This window comes from Somniosus microcephalus, chromosome 8 (assembly GCF_052327205.1).
Source record: "Somniosus microcephalus isolate GS21.2 chromosome 8, FLI_Smic_1.0, whole genome shotgun sequence".
NCBI classification, from domain to species: Eukaryota; Metazoa; Chordata; class Chondrichthyes; order Squaliformes; family Somniosidae; genus Somniosus; species Somniosus microcephalus.
The window spans coordinates 192235337-192261916 of record NC_140994.1 but is presented as its reverse complement, the minus strand read 5'-3'; the positions used below and the strand labels follow the sequence as shown (position 1 = coordinate 192261916).

The window sequence follows — 26580 nt, the reverse complement described above, 5'->3', positions numbered from 1 at the left end:
TGGCAGTTGCCATGACTCCTTCATACTGCGCCAGTCTAGTGTGCCTCCGCTATTCAGGCCACCAGACCAACTTCACGGATGGCTACTTGGAGACCAGGGCTATCCCCTGAGGACTTGGCTAATGACGCCATTGAGGAGGCCAGCCAACGAAGCTGAGGAGCGCTACAACTCCAGCCATATTTCTACCAGATCCATTCTCGAACAAACCATCGGTTTGCTGAAGATGCACTTCAGATGCCTGGATAGATCAGGTGGAGCCCTACAGTACTCAGCAGCCAGGGTCTCCAGAATCGTCGTGGTTTGCTGTGCACTTCACAACATGGCACAGCGTTGTGGCTTGCAGATTCCTGAGGACCAAGTGGCTCCTCACATACCCTCCTCAGATGATGATGAGGAGAAGGAGGAGGAGAAGGAGGAGGGCGAAAACGACCATCCTGCAGAGGACCAACAACCAGCGGCAGCATTATGCCAGAACATTGCTGCCCGGGATGCAAGGAACGCACTCATCCTGGCCAGATTTGCTTAGCCTAGCAAATCAAGCACTTTTGCTTCGCAGCTTCTTACCTGAGCATCAACAATGGCCAAGACCCTGCGGATTCCTAGCTATTTGTCCAGCATACTGACAATTGCAAGTAATCCTAAGCACTCAATGTGAAAGTCCCATTCGCGAAATGACACACGCCACAAATACAGCAGTAGCCATCAGACTTTTTATTGACAGAATTCATCTGATGGATTTTTTTAACAATGCATAAAATTTCACCCAAGTGACTACCCTTATGACTACTTGTGCTTTACTACTACTACTACACACTCTTGCGCGTGCTCCTACGTTGTGGTTCCCCTGTGGCTTCAGCAAATGTGGAGGCCCCTTGCTCACTTTCCTGCTGCTCCTGTCTCGACACCTTTGGCGGGCGTCCTCTGGGGTGGTGAGCCTGTGAGGGCTCGTCAACAGTCTGCTGCTCCTGCGGCTGTGCAGGGGATGAGACGTCTATCTCACTTGGGTATGGACTCCGGTGGGGCTCTGACCGAGGGCTCTGCAGTGGTATGGAAGTGTGAGCGCCTGGAGAGGAACCCCCACTTCCTTGAGGTCTGCCACCAACCTCCCTCTAATGGGTCAGTTCCCCCTCCGCGCCTGCAAGTGGCTGGAGAGCACTTTGCTGCACATCGGGGGGGCCATGGGGACCCGTATCTGCAATGGCAGTCCTACTCAGAAGGACTTCCATGAAGGTCTGGTTTCTATGTTCAATAGATGCCCATCGCTCCTCAAGAGATGTCATTCTATTCTGAACACTCACTATGTTTTCCATACCCTGGCGACTAACCTCCTCCATGGCCGTAACCCTCCTCTCCTCTACCGTAGCCAGCCTTACCACAGAGGCAGCAATCATTTCCACGTAGGTAGCCATCCTTTCCGTGTTAATGCGTTCATGCGCCAATGACTCCACAAAGGCTCTGCTCATGTTCGCGATGGACTCCTCCATTCGCTCCACACTCGCAGCGACCCTAGAGACAAAACCTGCCAGAGACTCCTGCATCTGTGCATGGAGTTCCATCACCTCTGATCTTATGGATGGACCCAGAGGCAGAGGGTCGACATGCAGCTGAGCCGAGCTGGGAGAGTCCTGCGCCCTCCGACGAGGACTCTCCACTGCTGTCCCTGTCTCCACAATCTGCTGATGCTCACTTGTGAGCTGTGATACACCAGGTAACAACACTACTCTATGTCCCGAAGGTCCCACCGAGGTGTGAGTGTCTGCGCTGGTGCTGGGTACGCTTATTTCTGCTGACGCTGCGCCGTCAGAGGAGTCTGGAAGCTCAGGCTCTTCCTCCTGGACAGTGGGGACGGGTGCTCTCGATGGTCCTGTGGGGGAGTAAAGGAAAGAGTTAGAGATGTGAGGTCAAGGTTACATGCACATTGCATATTGCAGATGATCATAAGTCCATCTGTTATAGCTTCAGAATCATTATCAGCGACTTATGTAATGTCGATGAGAGAGATGGAAAGCTATTCTGTCACCAGCTTGCTGTGATGCACCCGTCTGTCCGTCCCTAACGTGCGCATCTTTTTCAACCCCGACAATTTCCAGGACGGCTTCCTCCCAGGGGGTGAGCTGGGCTAATGATGGTGGGCCTCCTCCTGTCCTGGCTCTTTCCCTTTTATTGTGAGCTCTCTTTTCCTGCAATGAGGGAGACAAGTGGAGGTTGAGTGAGAATGAAGGAGTGAGTGTAGAGATTGCATAGCATAGATACTTAGAAGGAGACAAAGATGGAGTGAGGTTTCAAGACCAAGGGCCCTCCCTGTGTGTTGTCAGTTGTGTTCAAAGCATCAGAGTGATGGGGAGTTTGAGGGCTGCATGGTCGAATAGTTATGTGATTGTGAGCATAGAGAGAGAGGGAATGGGTAAGGGTGCATAGATGTGAGTGTCAAGTGGGATGTGGAGGAAGAGATTGCTAAAGCTGAGTGCTGGTGAGGAAAGGCAATGGGGATCAGATTGAGGGTGATGGGAAATTCATACTCACTTTTCCAGTGCATTGAAGGTCATGGAATCTTTTCCTGCACTGCATCCAGGTGCGCCGTGTGACCCCCAAGGAGTTGACCTCCTCAGCCACCTGTATCCACACAGCCTTGGTCTGACTGGGAGGCCTCTTCCTCCCTGATGAAGGGAACAGGACCTCCCTGTGGGCCCTAGCACCATCCAGCAATGCCTGTAGTGCAGCCTCGTCAAACTTAGGAGCTGCTCTTGGCCTCCCGCTGGCCATTGTTCCTGCAGGTTTCTGTGCCATCAAATGGAGAAAGCTTGGCAGTCTGTAGAAGAAGCAAGGCTTGCTGTGGACCTTAAATGCAGCAGCAATGATGACGTCATCGGAGGGGACTTTCAGTCATGAGAAACCCATTTGCAAAGGCTTCCCACACGTTGGAAATCAATTGGCCAATTGAGTTAAAATTGCATCAATCTCTCACATCCATTTAGATTCGTGTGGGAAACACGAAATTCGGGGAACACGCCAATAGCCCGAAGCTGAGTTAAAATCGAGGCCTGTGACACTATCACTGGTACAATAGCCCAGACACTGTGAAACTATCACTGGTAAAATACCCCAGACACTGAGACACTATCACTGGTACAATAGCCCAGACACTGTGACACTATCACTGGTAAAATACCCCAGACACTGTGACACTATCACTGGTATAATACCCCAGACACTGTGACACTATCACTGGTAAAATACCCCAGACACTGAGACACTATCACTGGTATAATACCCCAGACACTGTGATACTATCTCTGGTATAATACCCCAGACACTGTGACACTGTCACTGGTATAATACCCCAGACACTGTGATACTATCACTGGTATAATACCCCAGACACTGTGACACTGTCACTGGTACAATACCCCAGACACTGTGACACTATCACTGGTACAATAGCCCAGGCACTGTGACACTATCACTGGTATAATACCCCAGACACTGTGATACTATCTCTGGTATAATACCCCAGACACTGTGACACTGTCACTGGTATAATACCCCAGACACTGTGATACTATCACTGGTATAATACCCCAGACACTGTGACACTTTCACTGGTAAAATACCCCAGACACTGTGACACTATCACTGGTACAATAGCCCAGACACTGAGACACTATCACTGGTATAATACCCCAGACACTGTGACACTATCACTGGTACAATAGCCCAGACACTGAGACACTATCACTGGTATATTGCCCCAGACACTGTGATACTATCACTGGAATAATACCCCAGACACTGTGATACTATCACTGGAATAATACCCCAGACACTGTGACACTATCACTGGTACAATAGCCCAGACACTGTGACACTATAACTGGTACAATACCCCAGACACTGTGACACTATCACTGGTATAATACCCCAGACACTGTGACACTATCACTGGTATAATACCCCAGACACTGTGACACTATCACTGGTAAAATACCCCAGACACTGTGACACTATCACTGGTATAATACCCCAGACACTGTGACACTATTGCTGGTGTAATACCCCAGACACTGTGACACTATCACTAGTAAAATACCCCAGACACTGACACCATCACTGGTAAATTACCCTAGACACTGTGACGCTATCACTGGTACAATACCCCAGACACTGATACACTTTCATTGGTACATTGCCCCAGACGCTGAGACAGTTTCACTGGTACAAAGCTCAGACACTGTGACATTATCACTGGAACAATACTCCAGATACTGAGACACTATTACTGGTATAATATCCCAGACTCTGAGACGCTACCACTGGTATAATACCCCAGACACTGAGACACTATCACTGGTATATTGCCCCAGAGACTGAGACACTATCACTGGTACAATACCCCAGACACTGAGACACTATCACTGGTACAATACCCCAGACACTGAGACAATGTCACTGGTACAATACCCCAGATACTGAGACACTATCACTGGTACAGTACCCCAGACACTGAGACACTGTCACTGTTACAAAAGCTGACATTATCACTGTTACAATATCCTAGGCATTCTTGCAACATCACTGTTAATAATACACGAGACTGTGACATTCTGTGGGAGAATATCCAAGACACTGTGACACTATCATTGGTACGCCAGACATTTTGAAGGTGTCATAGTTCGCTACCATAATTTTTAAACATTTTATTTAGTAAATAAAACTGTTGAATAATTGCATATTCATTGTTGTAATATTTCCATCAATTTCATTCATTCTTACTTCTGGCCAAAGAAAATATATTTTTTTCTCCACTACAGGGCCATACATCCAATCTAGATTTTACCGATCACCTGAGATCTTACTTGGATTACCGTTCTCTGAAAAGTTGGATATGTGGTCTCTTGGTTGTGTTATGGCGGAGCTTCACCTTGGGTGGCCCATCTATCCTGGTACCAACGAGTATGACCAGATCAGATACATTGTTGAAACTCAAGGGCTACCAAGCGACCAACTTTTGGAAGTGGCCAGCAAAACCCACCATTTCTTCAAAAAGGTTCGTCAACCTAATTCAACGTACCAATGGAAGCTCAAATCAGTGGATGAATATCAAGCGGAGACCATGGTACAACCTTTGGAGACCAGAACAAGAAGCATGCATTCACTTGACCAACTTGCGACAATCAACAGCAGCAAAACTGTATTCCCAGATAAAGAGCTCAAAGCTGAATTGTTTGACCAGCTAATGATGGTGGCGCTCATAAAGAAAATTCTCACCTTTGATCCCGGACAGCGCGCTGCCCCAAATGTAGCCATAAAGCACCCATTTATTACAATGCAAAAACTCAAATCGAAATACAGACATACAAAATACTATGAGGTATCTGTACATACCCTCTGTGCAGCGCTACGCTATAATCATAAAGGTGAAGATAAGGTCGTTTGCTGTCAAAGGTTCAAACAGAGTTGCCATTTAGATAATGAACCATATGAACAGGTTCATGCACAGCAAAGGTCTCAATTCATCAATAAACTAGCAGATACTGATGACTTGGATGGTTCAATCGATGAATTCGAAAGACAGGTTGGTCTGCAAATCTGTTGTGTATTGCCACTTTGGCAAACAAATCTTCTTCCAGAATTATAGATGTAACCTAGAGCAGTCTTTGTGAGATGGCAGCTGAGGCTTTCTTAAGATTAGTGCCAGTATAAGAGATGGCAGAGTGATGCTCCAGTCTCTTACCACCCCAGTGCTCTATATGAGCAGCACATCCGATGTGCCTTGCTCCTGTCCAGGCCTAGGAGCCCTTGAATTGCCTGTCCTGGGCCGTTAACTTGGCCTTGGGGTGGTCACTCCTGCTACAAGCTTGTTCCCTGGATGGGTCCAGCGCCAACAGAAGAGGCAGCAAATTTAAGAACAGCTGTGGACCCCAGTTCTACAGCTGCATGTTAGGCCTCCAAAATGGAGATCAGCAGCCAGTAGATCTCGCTGACTTCTGAACAGCCCGGCAGGTGATTCAATTATAAGAATTTTTACTTGCCTTTCAATCTTCGTGTGGACTCCTGTGGACTCTCTAGTTGGCAGGCTAAGGAGACACAGGCCCAGCTCCGCCCACCCCACCCCTCCCCCATAAAAAGGAAGCCCCGGAAATCCTGAGGCAAAATAAAAGTGGTGTATCTGGTGGAAGTTTACTCCAAGAGAAATGGGTGTTCCCTGGTGGAAAGAGTAAAGAGAAATAAGCCCTTACATTGATTGCAATGTATTGTGATTTGATAAGTATTATGAATCAACAAATGTATGCCTATGGCTGTCAATACAAAGGGTTGTACGGCCTTGTGAAAGAGGTAAATTATCTTCCCCATTTTAAAGAAAGGAAAGAAAGGCTTGCATTTATATAGTGCCTTCCATGACCTCGGGATGTTCCAAAGTGTTTTACAGCCAATGAAGTACTTCTGAAGTGTAGTCACTGTTGTAATGTAGGAGCTAGGTTGATGACAGGAAATCAGTTAGATCCTCCATTATCTCTATTGGATAAATAGTGGCAAGAAAATGTCAAATTGTGCAAATGGTGCCCTCTGTCTGGTAGCTGGGATAGCAGGTCTGAAGGTGTAGCATTCACTCCCACAGCCACAACACCCAAAAACACAGACCGTTTAGAATAAAAATGGTGGAAGTGCACAGTAGGTCAGTCAGCCTCTGGAAGAGAGAGATGGATTAAGGCTTCAGCCACGTCCCCTTTATTAGAACTTACATTTATTTAGGCAGCAAACTTTAGACAATCAGGATCATACATTACAGTCTTCGGCCACGTGCAGTGTGTAGGCTTAAATAGGCATGGTTTACAACTGTCTGAAAATCTCCACCTACTTTCTTACCAATTCAGACATATCCTTGTCTGGGGCTGCTGCAGATTTCTTCAGCCATAAGAAGTAGAGGGATATTCTGTTCAAGGAGGAGAATTACTTCAGTTTTGTCAAGTAGTGTTTTTGATGCCCTGCATTCCTTCCCTTGCCATTGTTTTTGTATTCTTCATTTTCCTTCTTCCCTTCCTCCCTCCTTTTTTCCCATAATACCTCTTGTCCACCACTTGAACTTGATCTGAGCACGCTGGTTACTGTAATGCACTCTTGTCGACTTTTACTTCCTAACAGGAGAACAAAAGCATTAAACCTTTTCCTGGGGAAAAAAAGAATTTGAGCAGTAACGTGCGGACATTAACTCACAGTCAGACAGTACATAACCCCGTTAAGCTGCTTGGACGAATGTGGTCTAGACCAAGGAGATCAGCACCCACTGAGCAGCCAAAGGAGACAGTTTCCTCTGTACCTGTTCTAAAAGGGCAGTCTGTGTCATATCAGCATGGAGAAGGTTTTCTGCTTCTATCTAAAGAGTGGAGTGCATTAGGTGTTGGCAGCTGGTCACCCCTTCTACACAACAGTGAAAATACATCATCCTTTACTGTATCTGGGAAAGAACAACTCAACAGTAACTCCACTAAAGCTGAAGAAGAAGGTAAGAATAAATTTAGGAATGAACAATTAAACAAAAAGCCATTTTTTTTGAAAGAGAAGAATCCAGTGGAACAAAATAATGCTCAAAAGAGCAAGAAAATTCAGAATGTAAAAAAACATATGCCCAGTAATTCCTGTCACAACGCGTGAGTACGGACGGGGTACTCACGCGTGTGCCCGGAGGAATTGCCGGTTTTCAGCATGCACAGCGCATGCGCTGAAAACCGGCATTTCCTGTCCTCTGACCCAAGGGGTTAAGAGGCAGAACGCGTGCGACTTGTGATGCAGCGCGTGCGCGCTGAAATTCCTTTTTTTTTTCAGAGATGCCCGAGTGTAAAGGCCTCCGGTTTTTACGCGTGGAAAAACCAGACGTAAGTACTTAGTTTTACAGGTAAGCGGTCTTTTAGTACAATTTAGAATTTTTTTTCCACGGGTTTATTATTTTTAAAGAATTTTCAGTAAGGTAAGTTTAGTTTTAGACCCTATTTTATAAAAATTTATTTTTTTCAAAAATTTGATTAATTGTTTAAAATATTTTTTTAAACTTATTTATAGTTAATATAATCAGTGGGATTTTAAAAAAAATTTTATTTAAAGTTTAAGTAGTGTTTTGGCAGCCCATACTTTTCATTACTTTGACAGTTCTTACTCTCAAACTCATGAATGAGTTTCCCCTCCCCTGATTGGCTGCACAGTGCTCACCTGATCCCAGCCGGCACATCGCGCTAACTACGCCGCTGGATCAGGTAAGCACATTGTGCCGACATCTGAACCGGGCCAGTGACAGGAAATGCAAGCAGGCCCGGGCTTCAGATGTTGGCGCGCAGGGTGAGTGCACATCGGGGGCTTGCACGCCGGCAAGCTCCCGATCCTAATTTCAGGGCCATAAAATAAAACCAGGAAATGCTAGGAGTGCAAAACACAATAGGCCGATCGACATTGGCAAGAAAAGTAAAGGTTAACATTTGCAGAGATGGGTGCAGAGGCAGACAAATAGAGAGGCAGGGAGAGAAAGGTAGGCAAGGAGGAAAGCAAGCAAGCAAGGAGAGAGGTGGTTCCTTTTGATGCTCTACCTGAACCCTTGGTCTTGGGGGCTTAATAAAATCATATCAAGTACCACCTCTCTCGCAAATGAATTAGGAGCCTTGGTGAAAACTTTTGCTATTAGTTGTGTGTTTAATTTTTTAAAAATTAAGGCGCGTTTCTGTGCTGTTTCCTTAATAGCTCAGTTTGACAACGCTCCTGTGAAGCACCTTGGGACATTTTATTACATTAAAGGCGCTATATAAATACAAGTTGTTGTTATTGTTAGTGTTGCTGTAGAATCATTTCCGAGAACTGTGAGCTGAATTTTGAAGGCTGCGTGTTATTTGTGATATTTATCACACGGTTTCAGTGTGATGGGTAGAACTAGTTCAGACCAATTGGGATCATAGCAAAGGACATCTCCACTGCTCTTTCAAATAACACAGACCAGTTGGGTTAAATGGTCTATTTCTGTGCTGTAGATTCCATCTAAATCTATGTAGCAATGAACTCATTTATTTTTTGTCATTTTTATCCACTGTCTTCTTCTCCTCCTCTGCTGCTGGCTTCTGAATCTATGGATGCTAGGCGCTCTCTGATAACTTGTGCAAGCTGTCTTTTGTCAGGTGTTAGCCTGGCCCATTAATGTTGGCAAGTTATTGAACCATGGGAATTGGGCAGCACAGCTGAGCCCAATCCTTTCTATGGATCCATGTGCTTTCCAACAGGGTCACTGGATAGCAATCAAGAGTGAGGCCCGTGGTTGATTTTTCTTTTTATACTCTGTAGCCCATGTTTGCTGAGACCGATGATGGCCCCTCTACTAACTTAACCAGAGACCTTTTGGCCTGCTAAGTTACCTGCGGCCTTCGCCAACTTAGCCATTGGAGAAGATTAAAACTATAGTTTCATTGATGTGTACAGTGCTACAAGACCAGTGTGCACTCAAGGCGATACACAGTATTGAGGTAACCCAATCAGGCTCCTCTTTGGAATAAATGGAGTAGGAGGCAATAGGATTGTGAACCTCTGAAGTGCCTTTGCCAATGCATTTTTTTGCAATATCCTTCAAGATATAATTTATATTTCATCTTAAAATCTGTCTCTGCGAACATTAAAGTGGAATTTGTTTTGAAAGGCAACTCAACACTTGCTTTGCATAATCTTTGTCTCTGCCCCTCATATAATTTGATCTTGGTGCATAATCTTTGACCCCCCCCCACCTCATAACCATTCCCTAATTTAAAATAGATGTTCAACCCAGAGTTGAGATTCAAAACTCATATTCAGTCCACCACCAAGACCACCTATTTTCAACTTCACAATTTCAACCACTTCCACCCCTACTTCACTTTGCTGCTGAAAGCCTATTCCTGCACTTCATCTTTAAACTAAAATGGCAGGAGGCTGGGAACCTGTGCAGGGAGACAGAGGAAAGGAAAACAAGGATAGAAGCAAAAGACAGAAAGGATAAAAGCAAAAGTGGCAGTCAGAGTAATCAAGGGTTTAAATCAAACATGGCTACAGTAAATAATAATTCTAAAAGGTCTAAGAGTGTTAAAAAAACAAGCCTGAAGGCTTTGTATCTTAATGCGAGGAGCATTCGTAATAAAGTGGATGAATTAGCTGCGCAAATAGATATAAACGGAGATGATATGATTGGGATTACGGAAACATGGCTCCAGGGTGACCAGGGCTGGGAACTCAACATCCAGGGGTATTCAATATTCAGGAAAGACAGGCAAAAAGGAAAAGGAGGTGGGGTAGCATTGCTGGTTAAAGAGGAGATTAACACAATTGTAAAGAAGGATATTAGCTCTGATGATGTAGAATCTGTATGGGTAGAGCTGAGAAATACCAAGGGACAGAAAACGTTAGTGGGAGTTGTATACAGACCTCCAAACAGTAATGCAGAGGTTGGGGATGGCATTAAATGGGAAATTAGAGATGCGTGCAATAAGGGCACAGCAGTTATCATGGGTGACTTTAATCTACATATAGATTGGGCTAACCAAATTAGTAACAATACTGTGGAGGAGGAATTCCTGGAGTGTATACGGGATGGTTTCCTGGACCAATATGTCGAGGAACCAACTAGAGATCATAATATGATAGAATTCTTCATTAAGATGGAGAGTGAAGTATTTGACTCAGAGACTAGGGTCCTGAATTTAAATAAAGGAAACTACAATGGTATGAGGCGCGAGTTGAGTAGGATTGATTGGGGAATGTTACTCAAAGGGTTGACAGTGGATAGGCAATGGCAAACATTTACAGATCACATGGATGAACTACAGAATTTGTTCATCCCAGTTTGGCATAAAAATAAAACAAAAAAGGTGACTCAACCGCGGCTAACAAGGGAAATTAGGGATAGCATAAGATCCAAGGAGAGGACATATAAATTGGCCAAAAAAGCGACAAACCTGAGGTTTGGGAGCAGGTTAGGATTCAACAAAGGAGGACAAAGGGATTAATTAAGAGGGGGAAATAGAGTATGAGAGTAAGCTTGCAGGGAACATAAAAACTGACTGTAAAAGCTTTTATAGATATGTGAAGAGAAAAAGATTGGTGAAGTCAAGGATAAGCCCCTTGCAGTCAGAATCAGGGGAATTTATAATGGGGAACAAAGAAATGGCAGACCAATTAAATACATACTTTGGCTCTGTCTTCACAAAGGAGGACACAAATAACCTCCCAGAGTTGTCGGGGAATATAGGCTCTAATGTGAGGGAGGAACTGAAAGAAATCAGTATTTGTAGGGAAATGGTGTTAGGGAAATTGATGGGATTGAAGGCCGATAAATCCCCATGGCCTGATAATCTACATCCTAGGGTACTTAAGGAAGTGGCCCTAGAAATAGTAGATGCATTGCTGGTCATCTTCCAAAATTCTATAGACTCTGGAACAGTTCCCATGGATTGGAGGGTAGCTAATGTTACCCCACTATTCAAAAAAGGTGGTAGAGAGAAAATGGGGAATTATAGATCGGTAAGCCTGACATCGGTAGTGGGTAAAATGCTAGAGTCCATTATAAAAGATGTAATAGCAGAGCACTTGGAAAACAGTGGCAGGATCGGACAAAGTCAACATGGATTTACAAAAGGTAAATCGTGCTTGACTAATCTACTGGAATTTTTTGAGGATGTAACTGGTAAAATAGATAAGGGAGAATCAGTGGATGTGGTGCATTTGGACTTTCAGAAGGCTTTCGATAAGGTCCCACATAAGAGATTAGTGTGTAAAGTTAAGGCACATGGGATTGGGGGCAAGGTACTGACTCGGATAGAGAACTGGTTGGCAGACAGGAAGCAAAACGTTGGAATGAACGGGTCTTTTACCGAGTGGCGGGCAGGGAGTTGTGGGGTACCGCAGGGATTGGTCCTAGGACCCCAGCTGTTCACAATATATATTAATGATCTAGACAAGGGAACTAGATGTAATATCTTCAAGTTTGCAGACGACACAAAGCTGGGTGGGCGTGTGTGCTGTGAGGAGGATGCCGAGAAACTCCAGTATGATTTGGACAGGTTGGGTGATTGGGCAGATGCATGGCAGATGCGGTATAATGTGGATAAATGCGAGGTTATCCACTTTGGTGGCAAAAACAGGAAGGCAGATTATTATCTGAACAGCAATAGATTGGGAGAAGGGGAAGTGCAACGAGACCTGGGTGTCCTTGTGCACCAGTCGCTGAAGGCAAGCATGCAGGTGCAGCAGGCGGTTAAGAATGCAAATGGTATGTTGGCCTTCGTAGCAAGAGGGTTCGAGTACAGGAACAAGGATGTCTTGCTGCAGTTGTACAAGGCCTTGGTGAGACCACATCTTGAGTATTGTGTGCAGTTTTGGTCGCCTTATCTGAGGAAGGATGTTCTTGCCATGGAGGGAGTGCAGCGAAGATTCACCAGACTGATACCTGGGATGGCAGGAATGACGTATGAGGAGAGATTGGGTCGATTGGGCTTATACTCGCTGGAGTTTAGAAGAATGAGAGGGGATCTCATTGAAACTTATAAAATTCTAACAGGACTTGACCGACTAGATGCAGGAAGGATGTTCCCGATGGCCGGGGAGTCCAGAACCAGGGGTCACAGTCTAAGGATAAGGGGTAAGCCATTTAGGACAGAGATGAGGAGGAATTTCTTCACCCAAAGAGTGGTGAACCTGTGGAATTCTCTACCACAGAAGGCAGTTGAGGCCAATTCATTAAATATATTCAAGAAGGAGTTAGATATATTTCTTAAGGCTAAAGGGATCAAGGGATATGGGGAGAAGGCAGGGACAGGGTACTGAATTTGGATGATCAGCCATGATCTCATTGAATGGCGGAGCAGGCGACGTTGATCCCGAATCAACTTTGCCAGAAGAATCTGATACCCAAAGAGGCGTTATCCAGACAGAATCAGGGAGCCTCCTCAAAGACTGAACTTATAATTGCTTAACTTCAGCTAATGTATCTAGCAACTGTAATTGTAAATATGTTATTTAATTATTAATCGAATGTTATGTACTGTTTAGCTAAAAGGGGAGGAATTGTAGTGTATGTACTTTGCAGAAGGAACTATATTCTGCAGCCCCTGTATACTGCAGTACCAGTAGTGACCACCCCTGTATATAAGCCTGTGCAGTAACTTTTGCATAGTAGTTCCAGTTTGTCTCCACTCAGTAAAGACCTGTTGTAACCAACTCCTGCAGTCCGTGTCTCAATTACACACGGACATAATACTGGCGACGAGCAGATCCGAACTTACCTACAGTTCTGCACCACCTCATGGGGATCCATCCCTGAAGCGAAGTTGTTAGAGGTCGAGGCCAGAAGGAAGAAAGAAAAACAAACAAACAGAAGAAACGGGCGTCGACCGTGGGCAACCGCCTCTGATTCATCGGAGTTGAAGATTTGCAGGAGAGGCTGTCGAGAGCGGGGCTTGGTTATCCTGTCTATGGTGTTCCAGCTAATCGGGCTGGTGGCAGGTAGTACACTGATCCTTCCTGGGCTGCGGTGGGCTAGAGCTCGATCGGGTGGCTTTTCAACGGGGCCGAGCAGCGTTGTCGGGAAGAGGAGCGAGAGAGAGGGTGGAGCACACAGGGCGCGGCCGGTGCTACGAAGCCGGGCAGCGTACAGACCCGAGAAGAGGGAGGAAAGTGTCCCATAGGGTTGCTCTGACGACGGGAAAATAAAAGAAATTAGAAGCGCAGAAAGCCGCGAAGTGCTGCAGTTTGCCACGGGAACCGCGGAGAGCGGCGTTAGCAGCAGCGCGGGGGGGAAGTGCGCGAAGACTGTTAAGTCTGTGAATTATTTAGTTAATTAAGACACAGACTAATGAGTAACAATAAAAACAGGTCTTTACTGGTTGGAGGTAGGGACTATACTGAATACAAGATTACTGCACAGTGCTTATATACCGGTGTGTTCACCCCCGGTATTACGTCTACAGCAGCCTGAGAAAGTAGTACATCTCTTAAGGTGGAACAGGCTTAAGCTCTCTTAAGGTGGAACAGGTTACATACACAACACTCCTCCCTTCTTAGCTTTATAGTCATCCCCCCATTTAACAGAACGTAATAACATATATACATATATAACTTCATGTTTAACGTAACATATCACAGATTCAGTCTCTGCGGAAAACAGTTCACAGATTCAATCTCTGTGGTGTAGTCGGTTCACGTTACTCATTCAATAGTCCTTTCATGGATTTAACAGCTTGAACTTCCGAACTGATTTGGCTCCGTTCGGAGGGACCACGTGTGTGATCTGGTAGAGGTGATAATGGTTCAGATGGGTCATCTTCTGTTTTTACTTTTCCTTTTCTGCTTCTTGGAGACTCTCTGGGCTCCATTGTCAGCTGCCACAGCTGCCAGCTGCATGCGCAGTTCCTCCTTCTCTTCCTCCTGTTTCCGTCGTAGAGCCAGCTTCTCCCGATGTTCCGTAGACTTTTGGTGCTCCTCCATGATTTCTGCACTTTGGGAGTCGAAGTTACAAGCTGGGCAGGACAGGACATCGTAATATTCGGTGTCGTCCACCAGGTCATGGTAATATTCGGTGTCGTCCTGAGCTAGACCAGTGAGAGGGTCGTCTATTTCCTCCATACCCAGCTGGACGTTAGCCAGCTCTTGTTCCAAATCCAGACATCTTTCCTGAAGAGACTTCTTCATGTGTACCTCTGCATCCAGCTTTTTCTGGGCTTTCAGCAAGTCGTTTACTAGTGACCTCATTTGTGATTTTAATACTTCAACTTCCTTTGGAGATTGATTGATCGGACTATGCAATCCCTCTACCGGAGCAGCTGTTTCAGCGGTCTGTTGTTCTACATTGACGTGAGTCAGCGTACTTTTGGCATCCAATGGCTGCTCTGTTGCAGTCGTTTCAGTCTGTGTCGTCACATCAGCCATCTCAATGACTTTTGAGAGCTCCGAACCTTTTTCCTTTGAAGATCGCAGCTCGTGTTCAAGTTTTTCCCATTTCAGAGTCTTGTCCCTCAGCATATGAAGGAGTTGGCTGACCGTTAACTCTTCTGACACCAGATTATGGCACGCACCTTCAGAACCTGAATCAGCTTTGATTCGTTCGGCCTCCTCGCGCAGATGGTTGGTGTGCTCCTGCTCCATTTTCTCCATCAGTTGCTTCTGTTGCCTTTCCAGATTCTCCCACTCTGTAACAAAGAACTTTTTTATTTCATTCATCTCTTGCTCAAAACGGCGAATCATTTGTTCTAATTGCTGTTGTAGTTTGAAATGGAGTTGAGTTCGAGCCCAGTGTCCCTCAAAAATGTGCATATCAGTAGACTTGACAGACTCAGAATTCTCTGTTAAACTATGTTGTTGTTGCTCAGTGGAATTCTGTGCTGAAACTTTGTCTTTTGCACATGGGTTGGTCTTACCATCATCAGTTCTAGAGTCTGGGCTGATTATCTGCACCGAGTTCTCACTCTTTATGGCTTTTAGCGAATGCCAGTCCATATTTATGTTTCTAAACCACTCCCGGCCTAGTCGTGGTGGACCTCCCTCCGGTAGCACATATAAGTCCATTATTTGACTTCCTTCGCCCTTGTTGGCCACTGCAACCTTTATTGTCCCAATGGGGTACACTCTCTGCCCCGTGTAGGTTGTCAATATAATCTCCGTATCCTGTAGGGGAATATGTTGGAATAACCTTCTGTAATCTTTCTTATTCATGACCGACAATGCCGATCCAGTGTCCAATTCCATTTTTACTTGGACTCCTTCTATCTGAAGAGTAACCCAAATTGTCTGGAGGTCTGCACCCTTACCAACGTTGAGTACCCTTAAGCTAGCCAGTTCAATACTGCTTAAGCCAGCCAGTTCATTACTGCTAGCGTCTGAATCGGACTCCTGTTCGGCCACCTTGTGTACTTTTGCGTATTTTCCTTGCGGTGACTTGTTGTTGCTGGTCTTCTTCCCTGACCTGCATACTCTAGCTATGTGTCCAAGCCTACCACAAGTTCTACATTCTTGGTTTTTAAACCAACACTGGTTCTGATCATGCGTTGTCTTTCCACAACGATAACATTTGCCAGAACTCACACCCAATTTGTGTGCACTGAGCTCCGGTGACCGTAGCTGCATTACTGCCGTGCCTCTCGCTGCGGCTTCGTGTGCTGCTGCCATAGTGACCGCCTTCTCAAGCGTCAGCTCATTCTCCTCGAGCAGTCGCTTTTGTGTATCCTGTTTAAATAAACCACACACAAATTTGTCTCGTAGTGCATCTGTCAGTCCCGTTCCAAACTGGCAATATTTCGCTAATTTACGCAATTCCAGCAAATATTCAGCATTGCTTTCATGCTGTAGCTGCCTTCTGTCATAAAATTTAAATCGTTCCGCTAGCATCAGCGGCGTGGGGTTTAGATGATCTTTCAGGACAGTAACAATTTCATCGAACGTCTTATCCGCCGGTTCATCTGGTGATAACAGGTGTTTCAATTGCCCGTATGTCTTCGCACCCATTAAATTTAATAATGTTAGAGCTTTATCTTGGTCACGAATTTTATTGGCCTTACAATAATTTTTTACTCTTTCAACATATATGGCCCAATCTTCGAGGTCACTTTCAAAGGTGCTAATATTCCCGTGTTTAGGCATTGTAGATTTGCAATTTCTCAGATTTTATTTTCTTTACTTGTTATCAAAGATGGCGGCTTCCCGCTCTTGCCGTCGTCCTCCGCCCACAAAATGGCGGTTTTCCCGCGCTTGGTGGTCTTCACCCGTCCCCCGACGCCGTCTCCCTTCAGCCCCCGAGTGCGGCCCTTATCTTCGCCGCGATCGCCCGAGTGCGGCCCTTATCAGCGGATGCGATCGATGGCCCAGCTGCGCCTCGCACTTGAAAGCGGCCCGGCCCTTATCAGTGCTTGCGATCGATGGCCCGGCTGCGCCTCGCACTCCAAAGCCCTTATCTCCCGATCGCGATCGATGGCCCGCGCTGTGCACCGCGGCTCTCGCGCCTTCAATTTCTGCAGCCGCTGCCCTTTCAGCCCGAGTGCGGCCCTTATCGGTGGTTGCGATCGATGGCCCAGCTGCGCCCCTCACTTCAAAGCGGCCCGGCCCTTATCTGCCGATCGCTATCGCCCTGTACCTCTGTCTTCCCCAGCCCTGTCTTCTACTCCGGTTCACAAGCTGATGGAGGCTTCAGGGTCCTAATGCCTGTCGCTTCCAGTGGGGTGGTGTGGTTTGAAACCTCTCTTCAACCACCGTGGAATAACTGCCGTAGGGTAAGAACCTGACTCGTCGCCAGTGTTAAGTCTGTGAATTATTTAGTTAATTAAGACACAGACTAATGAGTAACAATAAAAACAGGTCTTTACTGGTTGGAGGTAGGGACTATACTGAATACAAGATTACTGCACAGTGCTTATATACCGGTGTGTTCACCCCCGGTATTACGTCTACAGCAGCCTGAGAAAGTAGTACATCTCTTAAGGTGGAACAGGCTTAAGCTCTCTTAAGGTGGAACAGGTTACATACACAACAAAGACCATAGGGCGTCGCCATCAATGCATAAAACGCCAGCAACAGCGCTAGCAGCAGCGGAGAAGACGGAAAGCGCGGGAGGCGCCATTTTGTTAAATCGGGGAGAAGGCAAAGCGCAGGAGGCGCCATCTTAGATTTCCAAGATGCCGAAGACTGGCAATATAACTGCCTTCGATAATGCAATAGAAGTATGAGCAGCTAGGGGTCAAATTAAAAAACAGAACCTCAAGGGTAATAATCTCTGGGTTATTACCTGAGCCACGAGCGAATTTGGCTAGGATAAATAAAATTGAAGAGTTAAATGCGTGGCTCAAAGACTGGTGTGGGAGAAATGGGTTTTGCTTCTTGGGACACTGGCACCAGTACTGGGACAGGAGGGAGCTGTTCTGTTGGGACGGACTCCACTTGGCCAGTGCTGGGACTAGATTCCTGGCAAATCATATAACTAGGGCTGTAGAGAGGGCTTTAAACTAATTAGTGGGGGGGAGGTTTCTAGAGAGCAAATAATAGAAATGACAACAGAGAAGGTCATAGACTTAGGTAGCAGTGGGGGAATTAAAAAACAGAATGTGTCAGGAAGGGACAGAAGGTATGGAGTAAAAAGTAAAGTAATAAAAAGGGAAAAAACAGGAACTAAGTGTTACAAAACATATTTGAAAGTTCTTTATCTGAATGCACGTAGCATTCGTAACAAAATGAATGAGTTAACGGCACAAATAATGACATATGGGTATGATCTTGTGGCCATTACAGAAACATGGCTGCAGGGTGACCATGACTGGGAATTAAACATACCAGGTTATTTAACAATCAGGAAGCACAGGCAGGAAGGGAGAGGAGGTGGGGTGGTGATGCGCTATCAATTACTCATAAAAGACTGAGAGTTAAGAGAGTAACTAAAGGCTTTTATTAACAAAAGAATGAAGGTCTGCCTCGAGTGGTCGACCGGTCCAGAAATACAAAGGGCTGGGGAGCAGTCACCTTTATACTAGGACTTGTGGGAGGAGTCAGCCGAGGCATGTCCAGGCATGTACACAGTGGAATACAAACAGTGGTTTACCACATTCACCCCTTGTTTAAAATTGAGTCCGGCGGGGTGAAGTGTATTAAAAGTTAGTGTATTGGAGTCTCTCCGGAGGTCTTGTCTGCCGCTGTGATCGGCATGGCGACGGCAGGTGTAGTGGAGCTTCTGGCGTCGAGTCCTGCGTGGGCTGTGGCACAGGCGTGTCGTCCTCGTAGATGTCGAGCGGGTCGCGGGGCCCAGGCCTGCCGTCTGCTGGGGCTGGATATCGGATCGTGGGGGGGGGTGGTAGTGAGTAGTGGGTTACTGCGGCCCCCGAGGGTGCAAGGTCTCTTATGGAGACTGTGTCCTCCCGCCCGTCCGGGTATGCAATGTAAGCATACTGGGGGTTGGCGTGGAGGAGGTCGACCCTCTCGACCAGGGGGTCCATTTTATGGGTCCTCACGTGCCTTCTCAGTAGGACCGGCCCTGGGGACGTCAGCCATGGCGGTAGCGATGTCCCCGATGTGGACTTCCTTGGGAAGACAAACATTTTCTCGTGAGGGGTGGCGTTAGTGGCAGTGCAGAGCAGTGACCGAATAGAGTGGAGCGCATCGGGGAGCACATCCTGCCAGCGGGAGGTTGGAAGGCCCCTAGACTTTAAGGCTAGCAGGGCCGCCTTCCAAACTGTCGCATTTTCTCTTTCCACCTGTCCGTTCCCCCGGGGGTTGTAACTGGTGGTCCTGCTTGTGGCAATACCCCTAGTTAGCAGGTACTGACGGAGTTCGTTGCTCATAAACGATGAGCCCCGGTCGCTATGGATATAGTTGGGGAAACCGAACAGGGTGAAGAGGTCGTTCAGACATTTAATGACCGTGGCACTGGTCATGTCCGGGCAGGGGATGGCGAACGGGAAACGGGAGTACTCATCAATAATATTGAGGAAGTACACATTGCGGTCGGAGGAGGGGAGAGGCCCTTTAAAATCAACGCTCAGGCGCTCGAAGGGGCGAGTGGCTTTTATCAGGTGGGCCCTGTTTGGTCTATAAAAGTGCGGTTTGCACTCAGCGCAGACTTGGCAGTTCCTGGTCATGGTCCTGACCTCCTCAATAGAGTAAGGCAGGTTGCGGGCCTTGATGAAGTGGAAGAACCTGGTGACCCCCGGGTGGCAGAGGTCATTGTGGAGGGCCCGCAGTCTATCGATCTGCGCGCTGGCGCAGGTGCCACGCGATAGCGCATCCGGGGGTTCATTGAGCTTCCCGGGCCGGTACAAGATCTCGTAATTGTAGGTGGAAAGTTCGATTCTCCACCTCAAGATCTTGTCATTTTTGATTTTGCCCCTCTGCTTGTTGTTAAACATGAAAGCAACTGAACGTTGGTCAGTGAGCAGGGTAAATCGTTTTCTGGCCAGGTAGTGCCTCCAATGACGCACAGCCTCCACAATCGCCTGGGCCTCCTTCTCAACAGCGGAGTGTCTGGTCTCCGGGCCTTGGAGGACTCGTGAAAAGAAGGCCACGGGTCTCCCCGCCTGATTGAGGGTAGCGGCCAGGGCAAAGTCGGACGCGTCGCTTTCCACCTGGAAGGGGATGGATTCGTCCACTGCGTGCATGGTGGCTTTGGCAATGTCTTCCTTGATACGGTGGAAGGCTAAGCGGGCCTCTGCCGTCAAGGGAAAAGAGGTGGACTTGATCAGCGGATGGGCCTTGTCCGCATAGTAGGGGACCCACTGGGCATAATAGGAGAAAAACCCTAGGCACCTCTTCAGGGCCTTGAGGCAGTGGGGCAGTGGGAGTTCCATAAGGGGACGCATCCGGTCGGGGTCGGGGCCGATAACTCCGTGTTCCACAACACAGCCAAGGATGGCGAGGCGGTTTGTGCGGAATATGCACTTCTCTTTGTTATATGTCAGGTTCAGGAGTTGGGCGGTGCGGAGGAATTTTTCGAGGTTTGCGTCATGGTCCTGCAAGTCACGGCCACAGATGGTCACATTGTCCAGATATGGGAAAGTGGCCTGCAACGCATTTTGATCTACCATCCGGTCCATCTCCCTTTGGAAGACGGAGACCCCGTTGGTGACGCCAAAGGGAACACTAAGGAAGTGATAGAGGCGGCCGTTTGCCTCAAAGGCAGTATACTGGCGGTCCTCAGGGCAGATAGGGAGCTGGTGGTACGCTGATTTCAGGTCAATGGTCGAGAAGACGCGGTACTGCGCGATCTGGTTGACCATATCAGCTATGCGGGGGAGTGGGTAGGCGTCCAGCAGGGTGTAGCGATTTATTGTCTGGCTGTAGTCGATGACCAGGCGCTGCTTCTCGCCGGTCTTAACGACCACAACCTGGGCTCGCCAGGGGCTGGTGCTGCCCTCAATAATCCCTTCCTTCAGGAGCCGCTCCACTTCGGTTTTAATGAAAACCCTGTCCCCGGCACTGTATCGCCTGCTCTTTGTGGCGATGGGCTTACAGTCGGGGGTGAGGTTAGCAAACAGTGGGGGGGGGGTGACTCTGAGTGTGGAGAGGTTGCACCTGGTGTGCGGCGGGCAATTTGGGAGCTGCTGGCTGCGGACTGTGAGTGGGGGTAGGGGTCCACCGTACGCCATCGTAACACTTTTAAGGTGTCACTGAAAATCTAACCCCAGCAGGACGGCAGCGCAGAGGTCGGGCAGGACCAGAAGTTTAAAATGATCATACACGGTCCCGTCTACTACGAGTGTCACTACGCAGTAGCCGCCGATGTCCGCCGACTGGGACTCGGAGGCCATAGAGATCCCCTGGTGCGCAGGCAGGACTGGGAGAGAGCAACGCCGCACCGTGTCGGGGTGGATGAAGCTCTCCGTGCTCCCAGAGTCAAAAAGGCAGATTGTATCGTGGCCATTTACCTTAATGTCCATTGTGGAGCTGGCCAGCTGGTGCGGTCTCACTTGGTCCAGTGTAACGGATGCCAGCGTAGGGGTCGGTGTGTCGCTGCGGGTATCAGATGAGGCGGTGTTGGGGGCCTGCTGCGTTCCGGCTGTCGTCCAAGATGGCGGCGTCCATGATCCCCATGTGGCTGGAGGCGTCCAAAATGGCTGCTGTACCGGTGGTTCGCACATGGCCGGGGAGGCCCAAGATGGCGGCCCGCATGGCCCACATGCGGCGCTGCTGGGGTTCGGGGTGGCTTTGGCCCTGCAGACGTTAGCGTAGTGTCCCTTCTTCCTGCAGCCCGAGCAGATCGCGTTTTTCGCCGGGCAGCGCACTCTGGGGTGTTTTGCCTGGCCACAGAAGTAGCATTTCTGGCCTTGGGGCACTGCTGTCTGGCCTTGGGACACTGCTGCGGTAGTTGGGCCGTTGCTGGGGTGTGGTTGGGGTGGCACGGCGCTATGAGGCGGTCCTACCGTGTCCCAGGCTGTCATTCCCCGCGGCGTCCACGGTGCAGAGGAGTAGGCATCCATGCCCCGGTAGGCTGCATCCAGTGATAGTGCGAGTTCAGAGGCCTTGTTGAGGTCGAGGTCACTCTGCTCCAACAGTCGCTGTCGGGTGTAATTGGATCTGTGGCCCGCTACAAAAGCGTCCCGGATAAGTTCCTCTGTGTACACGGTGGCCTTTACATCCTTACAACCACAGGCCCGGCCAAGCACAGACAGTGCCTGAAGGTATTCCACGGTCGATTCCCCAGGTTGTTGTTTACGACTCCCCAGAAGGTGCCTGGCGTACACTTCGTTCACTGGGCGCGTGTACTGGTCCTTGAGGAGCTTGATAGCGTCCGCGTACGAGGTCGCGTCTTGGATGACCGAGTACACTCGGTGGTTCACTTTGGAGGTCAGCACATCCAGTTTGTCCTCGTCCGATTTGATTGCTGCGGAGGCGGTCAGGAATTTTTCGAAACACTTAAGCCAGTGAGTAAACTTGGTGGATGAGTCCGCCTCCCGATGATCTAAGTCCAGGCATGCTGGTGTGAGGATCTTCTCCATTATAAAAATTTTGTTAATAAAATTGATGCGCTATCAATTACTCATAAAAGACTGAGAGTTAAGAGAGTAACTAAAGGCTTTTATTAACAAAAGAATGAAGGTCTGCCTCGAGTGGTCGACCGGTCCAGAAATACAAAGGGCTGGGGAGCAGTCACCTTTATACTAGGACTTGTGGGAGGAGTCAGCCGAGGCATGTCCAGGCATGTACACAGTGGAATACAAACAGTGGTTTACCACAGGTGTTACATTAGCAGTTTTCCAATCTGTCGGGACCTTTGCTGAGTCCAGTGAGTTTTGGAAAATTATTACCAATGCATCCACAATCCCTACCGCTACTTCCCTCAAGACCCTGGGATGCAAGCCATCAGGTCCAGGGGATTTATCCACCTTGAGTCCCATTATTTTACCAAGTACCACTTCCTTAGTGATTTTAATCGTATTTAGTTCCTCCCCCCCTAGAGCCCCCTGTTTGTCCAGTGTTGGGATATTCTTAGTGTCCTCTACTGTAAAGACTGATACAAAATAATTGTTCAGTGTTTTTGCCATCTCCATGTTTCCCACCATTAATTTCCCGGTCTCATCCTCTAAGGGACCAACATTTACTTTAGCCACCCTTTTTCTTTTTATATAACTATAGAAACTTTTACTGTCTGTTTTTATATTTTTTGCTAATTTACTTTCATAATCTATCTTCCCTTTCTTAATCAATCTTTTAGTTATTTTTTGCTGTCTTTTAAAGACTTCCCAATCATCCATCCTCCCACTAGATTTGGCTACCTTATATGCCCTTGTTTTCAGTTGGATACTATCCTTAATTACTTTACTTAGCCACAGATGGCTATCTTTTCTTTTACACCCTTTTTTCCTCAGTGGAATATATTTTTTTTGGAAGTTGTAAAATAACTCCTTAAATGTACACCACTGATCATGTACCGTGTTACCCTTTAATCTATTTTCCCAGTCCACTCTAATTAATTCCGCTCTCATACCTTCATAGTCTCCTTTATTCAAGCTCAGCACGCTTGTTTGAGATCCAACCTTCTCACCCTCTAATTGAATATGGAACTCAACCATGTTATGGTCACTCATTCCAAGGGGATCCTTTACTAGGACATTTTTAATTAATCCTGTCTCTTTACACAGGACCAAATCTAAGGTTGCTTGTCCCCTGGTCGGTTCAGTTACATACTGCTCAAGAAACTCATCCCTAATACACTCAATGAACTCATCCTCAATGCTGCTCTGCCCAATTTGATTTGTCCAGTTAATATGATAATTAAAATCCCCCATAATTATAGCTGTTCCCTTATTACAAGCCTCAACTATTTCCTGATTAATGCTCCGTCCAACAGAGTTGCAACTGTTCGGAGGCCTATAGACTACACCCACTAGTGTTTTTTTCCCCTTATTATTCCTTATCTCCACCCAAACTGTTTCACTATCCTGCTCCTTTGACCCAATATAATTTCTCTGTATTATAGTGATTCCTTCCTTTATTAACATAGCCACCTGTGGTAAACCACTGTTTGTATTCCACTGTGTACATGCCTGGACATGCCTCGGCTGACTCCTCCCACAAGTCCTAGTATAAAGGTGACTGCTCCCCAGCCCTTTGTATTTCTGGACCGGTCGACCACTCGAGGCAGACCTTCATTCTTTTGTTAATAAAAGCCTTTAGTTACTCTCTTAACTCTCAGTCTTTTATGAGTAATTGATAGCGCATCAATTTTATTAACAAAATTTTTATAATGGAGAAGATCCTCACACCAGCATGCCTGGACTTAGATCATCGGGAGGCGGACTCATCCACCAAGTTTACTCACTGGCTTAAGTGTTTCGAAAAATTCCTGACCGCCTCCGCAGCAATCAAATCGGACGAGGACAAACTGGATGTGCTGACCTCCAAAGTGAACCACCGAGTGTACTCGGTCATCCAAGACGCGACCTCGTACGCGGACGCTATCAAGCTCCTCAAGGACCAGTACACGCGCCCAGTGAACGAAGTGTACGCCAGGCACCTTCTGGGGAGTCGTAAACAACAACCTGGGGAATCGACCGTGGAATACCTTCAGGCACTGTCTGTGCTTGGCCGGGCCTGTGGTTGTAAGGATGTAAAGGCCGCCGTGTACACAGAGGAACTTATCCGGGACGCTTTTGTAGCGGGCCACAGATCCAATTACACCCGACAGCGACTGTTGGAGCAGAGTGACCTCGACCTCAACAAGGCCTCTGAACTCGCACTATCACTGGATGCAGCCTACCGGGGCATGGATGCCTACTCCTCTGCACCGTGGACGCCGCGGGGAATGACAGCCTGGGACACGGTAGGACCGCCTCATAGCGCCGTGCCACCCCAGCCACACCCCAGCAATGGCCCAACTACCGCAGCAGTGTCCCAAGGCCAGACAGCAGTGCCCCAAGGCCAGAAATGCTACTTCTGTGGCCAGGCAAAACACCCCAGAGCGCGCTGCCCGGCGAAAAACGCGATCTGCTCGGGCTGCGGGAAGAAGGGACACTACGCTAACGTCTGCAGGGCCAAAGCCACCCCGAACCCCAGCAGCGCCGCGTGTGGGCCATGCGGGCCGCCATCTTGGGCCTCCCCGGCCATGTGCGAACCACCGGTACAGCAGCCATTTTGGACGCCTCCAGCCACATGGGGATCATGGACGCCGCCATCTTGGACGACAGCCGGAACGCAGCAGGCCCCCAACACCGCCTCATCTGATACCCGCAGCGACACACCGACCCCTACGCTGGCATCCGTTACACTGGACCAAGCGAGACCGCACCAGCTGGCCAGCTCCACAATGGACATTAAGGTAAATGGCCACGATACAATCTGCCTTTTTGACTCTGGGAGCACGGAGAGCTTCATCCACCCCGACACGGTGCGGCGTTGCTCTCTCCCAGTCCTGCCTGCGCACCAGGGGATCTCTATGGCCTCCGAGTCCCAGTCGGCGGACATCGGCGGCTACTGCGTAGTGACACTCGTAGTAGACGGGACCGTGTACGATCATTTTAAACTTCTGGTCCTGCCCGACCTCTGCGCTGCCGTCCTGCTGGGGTTAGATTTTCAGTGACACCTTAAAAGTGTTACGATGGCGTACGGTGGACCCCTACCCCCACTCACAGTCCGCAGCCAGCAGCTCCCAAATTGCCCGCCGCACACCAGGTGCAACCTCTCCACACTCAGAGTCACCCCCCCCCCACTGTTTGCTAACCTCACCCCCGACTGTAAGCCCATCGCCACAAAGAGCAGGCGATACAGTGCCGGGGACAGGGTTTTCATTAAAACCGAAGTGGAGCGGCTCCTGAAGGAAGGGATTATTGAGGGCAGCACCAGCCCCTGGCGAGCCCAGGTTGTGGTCGTTAAGACCGGCGAGAAGCAGCGCCTGGTCATCGACTACAGCCAGACAATAAATCGCTACACCCTGCTGGACGCCTACCCACTCCCCCGCATAGCTGATATGGTCAACCAGATCGCGCAGTACCGCGTCTTCTCGACCATTGACCTGAAATCAGCGTACCACCAGCTCCCTATCTGCCCTGAGGACCGCCAGTATACTGCCTTTGAGGCAAACGGCCGCCTCTATCACTTCCTTAGGGTTCCCTTTGGCGTCACCAACGGGGTCTCCGTCTTCCAAAGGGAGATGGACCGGATGGTAGATCAAAATGCGTTGCAGGCCACTTTCCCATATCTGGACAATGTGACCATCTGCGGCCGTGACTTGCAGGACCATGACGCAAACCTCGAAAAATTCCTACGCACCGCCCAACTCCTGAACCTGACATATAACAAGGAGAAGTGCATATTCCGCACAAACCGCCTCGCCATCCTTGGCTGTGTTGTGGAACACGGAGTCATCGGCCCCGACCCCGACCGGATGCGTCCCCTTATGGAACTCCCACTGCCCCACTGCCTCAAGGCCCTGAAGAGGTGCCTAGGGTTTTTCTCCTATTATGCCCAGTGGGTCCCCTACTATGCGGACAAGGCCCGTCCGCTGATCAAGTCCACCTCTTTTCCCTTGACGGCAGAGGCCTGCTTAGCCTTCCACCGTATCAAGGAAGACATTGCCAAAGCCACCATGCACGCAGTGGACGAATCCATCCCCTTCCAGGTGGA

The 26580-nt window shown here is 48.2% G+C and overlaps 1 protein-coding gene across 2 annotated transcripts in view; it reads left to right on the top strand.

Moving 5' to 3' along the window:
• The window catches only part of LOC147113985 (homeodomain-interacting protein kinase 4-like), a 71095-nt gene that overhangs the window by 6688 nt on the left and 37827 nt on the right, over positions 1 to 26580 (top strand). For both annotated transcript variants that reach the window (XM_085995456.1, XM_085995455.1), the window contains exons 2-3: positions 4809 to 5572; positions 7141 to 7501. In XM_085995456.1, the coding sequence (XP_085851582.1) occupies positions 4809 to 5572; positions 7141 to 7501 (1125 nt within the window). The remainder of the gene's footprint in view (positions 1 to 4808; positions 5573 to 7140; positions 7502 to 26580) is intronic.